Below are 10,962 nucleotides of genomic sequence, written 5' to 3' on the forward strand. Positions count from 1 at the left end.
TTCTTCTCTTATTCTCCTCTTCCACTGGTGGTAGACCCGCTCTCTGCCAGAGATCGGTATTGCTGATGGTGTCTGGCCAGCGAATGCTCAGGATCCTCCTCAGGCAGCTGTTTATGAATGTTTGTACCTTCATAGTTGTGGTCTTTGTTGTCCTCCACGTCTCTGATCCGTACAGTACTACTGGCTTGACGTTTGAGCTGAAGAGTCTGAGCTTTGTCCGCTGGCTGATTTCTTTAGAGCTTCAGATGTTCTTTAGTTGGATGAATGCGGCTCTTGCCTTGCCGATTCTGTCTCTGACGTCTGCATCCGTGCCGCCCTGACTGTCTAAGACACTGCCTAAGTATGTAAAGGCTTTTACTTCCTCAAGTGCTGTTCCCTCCAGCATCACCGGGTCTCTGTTTGTTATATTGACCTTGAGGATTCTTGTTTTCCCTTTATGGATGGTAAGGCCAACTTGTGATGAGGTGTCTACCTCATCACAACACAGAGAGAAAGAGAGAGGATTTTATTTTTAAATCTACACATGTACACATAGTATATATATCTGTGTTGCGGATATATACTGAAGAGGAACTGAGAAATTATATTTCTTGAACTTGCTTTTGGCATGATGTTATTATTTTATTTTTGTTTCTGACATTCTTACATCTCTGTATTTATTCCACTTCCTTGGTAACCAAATACTGTTTGTTAAAGTAAATATGAAACCACCTGGCCAGCCTGCCTGCCAGACAGCTATCCCTTCAGCCCACCATCCCATCAGCCAGCTACACTGTTAATCAACCATAGCTGCCAAACTGTCATCTAATAGCGGTTATATCGTAATGGACGTGCTGGACCATGTGACATTGGGGGAGATCGAAGAGAAGAGGGAAAGGGGATTAAAAGAGGAGAAGAGGAGCGGTGGGGGGGGGGGGTGTTTGTAGAAAATTGAGATGGGGAGTGAGATACTGGGAAAAAAGTTTATAGTCACATGTGAGTCTGCTGGGGAGTTGCTAAAGAGCGTTACTATTTTTAGGACATGAGTGCCTAGTGGAAAGAGATCATAACAACAAACAGCGCAATGCATGCTCCTACAAAGAGACAGCCCCCTCTGGAACACATAGGCACAGAGCATCAACACGAGAGACCAGAGGAGAAAGTACAGCAAAATGTCAATTCATTGTATTTTCATTCATTGAGTTTCTGCTTTGAACACAGAGGACGCCTGCAGAGCATATATAAAAGAGAGAACAAATAACGACAGGTAAGAGATATATTGCAACTTGTACAATTCATACATATTGTGAGAATGGGAACATTTTCCCATTCTGTATCTTTCGATTCTCTTGTAAAAGCTTCAGAGAAATATTGCACAGCATTGCAGAGCATTGAATATTCAATATCATACAGTCAAGCTATAATCATGATTTTTTATATTAGTAAATGTCTAATATTAACCATTGAACGTCACTATTCTGCAGTAAAAATAGCAGAACTACAAGCTCAACGCGTCACAACGTGTAAATCGGCTAAGAGATTTGGTGGTTAAAAAGTGGTTAAACAAATGACTCGATCATTTGCCTATTTTTTTTTCTTCTTCTGCTGTCCAACACATTGATACACCACTTGCAGTTACATTAATCCTCTTTGAACACATTAATATCCATCCACAGAACACAAAGGCGACCGTGAGTTGACCATGCAACATAAAGGTGTTTCTGCTGTGATCCACTTAGACTCTCAAAGGCCAAACAGTCTCCACAGTGATCAGACTGTCCCAGGTCTTACCAATAAAATATAGTATAAGAAAATGAGTGCTGAGGAAATATACTGGCAAGGTTCACCTGTCAGGCCACCTGACATAATAGTCAAGTGGCATGCATTACAATATGATCATATCGGCTACATATGGCCTATGATTTGGTGTATCTCTTAAATTTGTTGTGAATGACAAAGCATCACAATATTTATAGTGATACTCACTCCAGCAGTTTATGGCAATAAACAGGAACATGAAATTGAACTTGTATGACCTTGATCTTATTCTCAGACATGTTTATCCCTGACAGTAAGTCACAGTGATGTTTGTACATGGACATGGCCTCATGGTTCTGACAAGTGAGCTTAAATCAGAATGCTGTTTGCCCCAAATACATAAAGTCACAGCTGGTCTATAGCCAGTTCCAACATGATTGCTGCTCTATGCTGTAGCCAGCCCTACGGTCGAATGACCTAGAATGCCCCATAGTTATAGCCCTAGAGAGCATGTCTAATATCATTTCTGATAAGAAGCAATGTTCTAGCGAACATGATTTTATTCTAAATGATGTGGTATGTGGGCGAATAATACTAAGGTAAAGTTGTTGGTTGTCTGATGCTGAGTACTAAATCTCCTCTAGACAGATGAATCCAAGGGGCCTTTATGGCCAAGGCTGTTGAATGCAACATCACACAGTAATTATCTCTCTCCTTCCCAGCATGGACAGACGGCCAGCTGATATCTTCCACTACAAGGATACAGATCTGTCCTCCAATCTACTTTTACAGCTCAACAGACTGAGACAGGACAATATCCTAACTGATGTGATACTCTGCTCAGACTACACAGAGATCCCATGTCACCGCAACGTCCTGGTCTCCAGCAGCCCGTACTTCAGAGCCATGTTCTGCAATAACTTCATGGAAAGTCAGATGACCAAGATCGATGTGAAGGGCATCACATCAGCCATTCTGAGTGGTGTCATTGACTATGTTTACACAGGACTCATGAGCATCACCATGGAGACTGTGCTGCCACTGATGCAAGCGGCGTCTATGTTGCAATATGACCACCTTTTTGAGGCATGCTCTGCTTTCCTCCAGGAGCACCTGTGCCCAGACAACTGTTTAAGCATGATAAGGCTCTCTGAGATCCTCAGTTGCAATAGCTTGAGAGAAAAGGCCAAGGAGATGGCTATGAAGAGCTTCTCAGACGTGTCCGCATCGGAGGATCTGTGTGAGCTCTCGCTGCCGGAGCTCACGGGATACCTGGAAGACGACAGCCTGTGTGCGGAGGAAGAACAGGTCTTCGAAACCCTTGTGGCGTGGATCCACCATGATCCTGTATCCCGACGCGGTGCCATCAGTGACCTATTCAAAAAGGTACGCCTTCGCTACATTCACCCGACCTTCCTGTTCCAGTTCATTGCCAACGATCCACTGATCCAGTCTTCCACCCTCTGCACAGAGCTTATCGAATCTGTCCGACGTCTCATGTTCTCCGTTTGTTGCAAATACGTTGACAGCAGCGTAATTGACTTGAAATCACTGTGGGTAGCGCCTCGGCGCTACACCTGCTGTGAGACGCTGGTGTTAGTGGGAGGAAGGAAAAACAGTGAGCAGACCTCAAGGGACGCCTTGACCTTTGATGAGACGAGCCAGCAGTGGCGGTGGCTAGCCAAGCTGCCCCTCCGTCTTTACAAAGCCTCCTACGTCTGCCTCCATAGTGTCCTTTATGTTCTAGGGGGCCTGACCACAAACACCAAGCACAACCAGGTCAGCAGGAGTGTCTACACGCTCTCCCTGAAGACCAACCAGTGGCGGATGGCAGAGCCCATGCTGGAACCACACTTTGCCCACCAGAGTGTTTCCTACCTCCACTTTATCTTTGTCCTCGGAGGCCTCGGGGCTGATAAGCACGTGTGCAACAGTGTAGAAAGGTGAGAAGAATGCATTGCTATAATAAGGTCATGTTGATCTTTGCTATCTCTAACAGGAAAATCGGTTGCTTTACCATTTTCAAACTGTTGCCAACAACTGGTACTATAGTTCAGTGGAGGGCACATACTATGTTGAGAAAGATCCATGAATGGAATAGTCAATTCATTTAAATGTTCATGTTATATCTTTAATACAGTAACTTTCTTACAGAACATAATCCTGAAGCCCCCCCTTACCTTCTTTTCTTGAGAAAGAATGCTCACCTAATGATGCAAGAAAATGGTTAAAGACCCCCTTTTGACGAATCTTATAATATAATAGGTTGTTGTTCTTACTTTTGAGGCCCGATCCTGGAATGCATGCCAGCATATTACCCCGCTCCCCCCATTCACAAATACTACAGAAGATACTATTACCACATACACATAAAATGCGTATTAAATGTAAATGTTACATTTTAGGCCTACAGTATTATGTCACGGTATTCAGTAGAATTTAAAATAATGTGTAACCACAGGTACAACAGCATGTTCAACCAGTGGGAGTCTATGGCACCCATGCCTGAAGCTGTGCTGCATCCAGCAGTGGCTGCTATTGACCAGAGAATCTACATGTTTGGAGGAGAAGATGACATGCAGAACCCTGTCAGAATCATACAGGTAAAATACAATGTGGTCTTATTAATTCATTTATTCCTTTGTTTGTTAATGCACCCATTCACTTTTTGTTTGAGCGATTGTTTATTTGTTCCTTTCATTCATTCACTAATCTATTCACCCACACTTCAAAATCATTTGAATCACAGTGTTCATTTAACGGTGAGAGGGTATAAATTAGTCAAATATTCATTTTGGACTCTTTTTGTTGTAGGTCTATCACATCGCCAGGAACCTGTGGTGTAAAATGGAAAACAGGACAGTGAAGAATGTGTCAGCTCCTGCTGTTGTCCTTGATGACAAAATCTACATCATCGGAGGTAACTGAAGTAATTCATTATAATGGCAGTGTTATCGGTACAGCAGATAACACCGGGGCTAGTCTTGTATTTTATTGACTTTTATGCCTTTCCATTTGAGTAGAAAGAGGGAATCTCCACAGTCAACAATCCCCCTTGTCAGTGTGTTCCTCATTCCACAGCCAGACAAACCCATTTATTGTCTCAATATCACGTAATAAAAAAATCACAATAAGGAATTCAGAAATACGAATTTCCCACCTCTTTTCTAATGTCCAGAATACATCTCATTTTTGATGAGAGAGGAATTTTTGACCCTGAATCCCAGCGTTGCATCACAGCACTGAACAACGTTAGCGCCTGGTGGATCCGTATCTACTTTAACTACCATATTAATTTCTGCTTTTGCTGTCACAGGATACACCAGGCGAATGATTGCTTATGACACGAAGGCCAACCGGTTCATCAAGCGTGCCAACCTGAAGGAGAGGAGGATGCACCATTCTGCTACAGTGCTCAACAACAAGCTCTGTGTGACGGGGGGACGCTTTATCAATGGCCATGACGTCATAGAGGACTCCGACAATTTTGAGTGCTATGACCCCATTACAGATGCTTGGACATCAAAGGGGGCTCTGCCATATAAACTGTTTGACCACGGTTCAGTGTCTCTGACATGTGTATCCCAGATGTGGGCAAAATCATAATTGACTTATTAGTCATTCAAATAACTGATAAGAAAAATCAAGCACACATGAAGTAATCTAAACATTTCTAATCCAAGGGAATGCATTTTTCCATTGGTCTGGTGTCCTATACGTTATATTTCCCTCACCTTTGTAGAATATGCATTTTTCTAGTGGGGATTTTGGTATTGCTTGTGCATGACACCAAAGCCTCCAAAAACAAGTTATCCAGCCAGACAGTCTGAAACACATTCTAACCGTCTAACTTCACAATGGATCAAAGAACTATTTTCAGCTTGCTCTAAATCATGAGATTTCACTTGTCATGTTGAAAGCCCATGACTGAGTGTCTAATTCAGGGCTGCGCCCAGCTGTTCATCCACAGGACTGAACCTGCTGCTCTTGTCAGTGAACCTCTGGGTCATGCTTTGAATTATATTTTTATGTTGTCATTGTCACAACATTCTATTGATCAAATGATTATAATCTTTTTGTATATCAATATTAGTAAGACTAAGAGCATTATTGTCTCCGCCAGGCCAAAGGCATGGCTGAGACTATGATTTTGCCCCTGTGTGTGTGTGTGTGTGTGTGTGTGTGTGTGTGTGTGTGTGTGTGTGTGTGTGTGTGTGTGTGTGTGTGTGTGTGTGTGTGTGTGTGTGTGTGTGTGTGTGTGTGTGTGTGTGTGTGTGTGTGTTCGTCCGTTCGTCTGTATACAGCTAAGCTCCGGCGCCGGCGGCCCGATCGGTGTGAAACTGTGCACGCACACTCACTGGAGGCCACATTTTTCACATTGGCCTGTTATAGCGCCACCTGGAGGCTGATTTTTGCAAAACATATATTTTTATATTACTCCTATAGATTTTGTCCAAACATCACGCAAATCGGTACACATTATCTCTATAGTCATGTGATCAAGACGGATCTTTTGGCTAAGATTGCAGGAGTGGTTTGTTTTGAACAAAATGCCTCAAATCATGAAGCCATTGCAGTGAAACTTTGCACGCACATTCCCACTAGGCCGAGGAAGAAATTCCACCCTTTTCACATTGGCCTATTATAGCGCCACCAGGATGCCAGGAGACTAATTATCTCTAAATAGTCATGTCATCAAGACGGACCTGACTTTTCATATAACAGACGATGAGTTTGGGGCATGTCACAAATATAGCAGGGTATGGGTTTGTATACTGTATGTGATTGACTAAAAAAAGGAATATATAAAATGTAGATTCCATAGTTAAAACAAACTAGACTAACATGAACTGTATGCATGCAAATGGCAATGCAAGTAAAACATTCCTTTGTTTTTACTGTATGAAACTAGCGTTCGGCCATGTATTGTTCATTTCCTAGAAAATAGATCAACGTGATGAGAACTATATTATTAGGTTTGTGTCCAGTCGGTAGAGCACTTGCCTTTCGACCACAAGGTCACAAGGTCGTGTGTTCGATACCGGGCACCGCCAACTCAGCGTATGCGTAGCACGGCTTGGGTGTGGCAAGACATATCGGTAAGTAGCTACTGGGAGCAGATGGTTGGTGTTGCGCTCCACCTCAGCAATCCATCCCCCAGGGGTCTAGCGCATTGCAATACAGGGATAGACTTCCGCGCGCTGGTTGACACCGACAATGAGCCTCTCCGACCTACTTACTTTACTTACATGTGCATGTTCTGTGTATTGATGCCTTCATTAAAAGGGTGAAGGTGATTTTTGTTGTTTAACTGAAAGCTAACAGTATGTGTGCAATTCCACCTTGTTTGTTTTTGATATTGCAGCAAATGTACATGTTTCAAAGACAATATTTGAGGTACATTTACATTTTTATGGATGTTTTAAATTTGTTTACTCATGTTTTTGCACAGTTATTTCTTGTTTACATTTTCAGCATTGCTGTCATTTTGCATTTACTGTTTTTTTTTTATACATATCAATAAATATTCAAATCATTCTTTGGTGTAGCCTTGTCTTTATCTTCCTCTCTGACGTGTGGCTGTGCTGCTGGGTCACTTGACACCAGTTGCAACCTGAGTGAGCGGCACATGTACCTTGTGTGTCTAGTCAGTCTATAACCCCCCTGGTCACGCTCCGCTCCACACACAAGCTGTACATGCCCAGACCAGTTCCAGTCATCCAGTAGCCTACATATAGAAGATGACTTATAAAAGATATCCTCTCACAGTGTTACAGTACATATCCAGCAGTAACAAATTGAAACAGCTTGTTCCAATTGCTTTGCTCCACCTGTTTGTACATCAAAGATACAGACAAAATAAGACCCGTATAGAGTGTTACGGGTCTGGCGAGACAGCGAAAGAGGGGAGATAGACATCACATGACTTATCACATAATGCTACACACCAGATTTTAACTCACAAACACACCCTGCCCACTGAGCCTCAAGGATCACGTCCCAATAATGTCTTATATACATAAATTATACAATTTGATAATATTAATGATTGCCTGCAAAATTATTTGAAATAACGAGGATAAGCACCATCTGAATTGATGACATAATATAGTATGTATCCGCAATTACTTTTGGACACCAATAATGTTAGGCATATTGTGTGAAGAAAGAGGAGTCATTACAAGGGATGGAATTTACATTTCTTTCTGAAACCCAAGTCACTGGTTCTTACTCTCCACCAGCAAGTCAGAGGTGACAGTTGAATGGGGGGTGGGCACAAAAAGGTGGGGGACTGGAAAAACTAGGTGAACTGGGGATATTTTGAGAAACAAACAAGGGGGGGAATGTTATACCACGTGAAGCATGTGGCCTTGTTGGCCTGTTGGTTGCTGTGCTAGTTGGCAGATGTGAGAAAGACAGGGGGGGACAGAGAGACACAGAGAGAGAGAGGGAGAGAGAGAGAGGACGGGAGAGGGTACCAACTAATGACCGTGGTTTCACAACACTGCGAGTGATGAAATTTGTTCAGGAGGAACAGCAACAGGTGTTCGTGTGTGTGTGTGTGTGTGTGTGTGTGTGTGTGTGTGTGTGTGTGTGTGTGTGTGTGTGTGTGTGTGTGTGTGTGTGTGTGTGTGTGTGTGTGTGTGTGTGTGTGTGTGTGTGTGTGTGTGTGTGTGTGTGTGTGCTTATATTTTTTGGGGTGTCAAGCACGGTCCAGCTGTCCTATGACTATCACAACAAAAACAGAGAGCGAGAGAGAGAGATGTTATCCAAGAACTCTTCCCCATAACAACCTTTTTATGTATGTACTATCCTATGTCTACACTAACACTAAGCAGAGTACTAATAAGAAGTCATGGGTATTTATGAGTAATTTAACTTAACTTAACTACACACACTATAATGAGCCTTAGATCATAGCTTCCCACTCAGGCACTCAAAAGCGACCAAGCATTTGTTGGGACTTTCCAAAGGCAACATTATTATGTTCACCTATTCTTGGAATTGACCTCCATATATTTTGAAGAACCACAATGATGTTAAACAAAACGTAATACACAAACAATAAAGAAAAAACTACTAACAGAAATGCTATTGTAAAAGTTTTACTTTGTGAACCTTGGATGCACTTTGTTACTGCACCCAACAAAGGACTCATGCAGGCATCATTAACCTCCTATGAGGCTAAGGAAAAGTCAATGCTGCAGGCTGGAACATATTAGTTGGCACTTTAAATTGTAATCTATAATAAGAACACACCTACACTACTGTATGTGTCCTCATGTGACATTTTTTTAAACTTGAGAATAACCTTTTCCATAGGCTATATTGGGGCGACCAGTGTGACATCTATTCTGCACATAAAACAGCAAGCACACTTGTTCCTGATGCTTCAGGTCCATTGATGAGTACATTTAATAATAGTTAACGTGCTACATTTGAACAAATTATCTCAACAAATTGATTGGACTTACACTAATAACTTGAAAATGACTAAAGAAACGTTTTTGAACGTTTGCGTACTATAGCTTACAATAGGGTTGAGACTGCAGAACATCTACATCAGCATGCCTGGCCTGCTTGCAACACTCACAACAAGCTGTGTGTCACAATGTTGGCACTTGGCAGTGAGTGATTGAGAAGATACACAGGCCCCTGTTGGTTCCTGGAAGAACTGCACACTTGTTCATTAAAACAGGATGCACACGTGTGTTTTGATGTTTTGAGTGTGTCGTGAATTATGAGGATCAAGTAATCCACCCACCCTCTCTTTCTAAGTATTCACTATTTCACTCACATACACACGTACTGTAGGTACACAGATGCCCGAGCATGCAAACACACACTTAAGCTTACTAAACATTCTGAGGCTGTATAAACATTACAGTGCAGAAGCATTTCAAATGTAGCCACAGACAATATATAAGTTGTCTGTATAAGTACTAAACCCTTTAGAAACGCAGACCTTGACACCAGTGTTCACATGCTCATTTTCTTTTTTTTAGGCTGAATAATCAATGATACTATTGAAAATGCTATATATATATATATATATATATATATATATATATATATATATATATATATATATATATATATATATATATATATATATATATATATATATATATATATATATATATATATATATATATATATATATATATATATATATATATATACACACTATATATATACACATGAATTACCAAAAACAAACAGGAATAAACTTTGTACTTATTTCAGGAGCCTCCTGTATGTAGCTAGTGTATTCCATGTGTTAGATTACAGATAACCTAGGCAGACTTTTATCACACCATGAAGTCATAAACAAACTAATGTGCTAGGTCAGCTGAGCTCTTGCAGATCAATTATTATTGTTAGATCAGTTGTTGTCTGTCTACTCTAGGGTAGCCTCGGGTACCCTACCCTTTTGACTTTTGACACAAATTTTGATGACTCTCTGGGGAGGGAAACTACATTGTAACCCTACACTGGGTTACAAGACATCCTGAGCTCAACTTGTCTATTAATAATGTTATGGGGGTGAGTAACAAAGGACTTTTTGTCAATAACTGTGAGTGTATTTTTCTTCTATTTCTTTTAAAATGACAAGCACTGTCAGCTAAGAAAGAAACAGCCGAAAAGGTGATCATCATCATGCTATCCAGTCCTAGCTAATCCAGTCCCTGGGAGGTTTTGCAACTCTGATGATCAGTGGTGGAAAAAGTACACAGATGTTTTACTTAAGTAAAAGTATCAATACTGCAATGTAGAAATACTCTGTTGCAAGTAAAAGTTCAGAATTCAAAATTTACTTGAGTAAACGTACAAAAGTATTGGTATCAAAATGTACTTGAAGTACCAAAAGTAGAAAGTACTCATTAGACAGAATGTCCGGTTTCACAAGTTTTCTAATGTATAAAATGCATAAAACTCTTGAAAATATTTCAATTTAAAAAAAAAAAAAAATCAAATGGCCGAAATGTATGCAGGACTGAAGTGATTAATGTATGTTTTATAATAATAATCAAAATCTACAAAGTAACTAGTAACTAATGTTTTCAAATACATTTAGTGGAGTAAAAGTATAATATTTGCCTATGAGATGTAGTGGAGTAGAAGTAAAAGTACTGAAAATTGGACAGTAAAGTAAAAAGAATACCTCAACATTGTACTTAAGTACAGTACTTGAGTAAATGTACATAGTTACTTTACCCCACT

The 10,962-nt window shown here is 40.8% G+C and overlaps 1 protein-coding gene across 1 annotated transcript; it reads left to right on the forward strand.

Moving 5' to 3' along the window:
• The first annotated feature begins 1,105 nt into the window (after positions 1–1,105).
• On the forward strand, positions 1,106–5,959 carry LOC311040564 (kelch-like protein 38). Its single transcript, XM_084050895.1, has 5 exons — positions 1,106–1,246; positions 2,460–3,680; positions 4,199–4,340; positions 4,552–4,657; positions 5,054–5,959. Exons 2-5 carry the CDS (start codon positions 2,461–2,463, stop codon positions 5,341–5,343), a joined length of 1,758 nt encoding a protein of 585 aa, XP_083907021.1. The 5' UTR covers positions 1,106–1,246; position 2,460; the 3' UTR covers positions 5,344–5,959.
• The last annotated feature ends 5,003 nt before the right edge of the window (positions 5,960–10,962 follow it).

Source organism: Gymnoscopelus microlampas (genome assembly GCF_963454915.1).
Source record: "Gymnoscopelus microlampas genome assembly, chromosome: 3".
Lineage (NCBI taxonomy): Eukaryota > Metazoa > Chordata > Actinopteri > Myctophiformes > Myctophidae > Gymnoscopelus > Gymnoscopelus microlampas.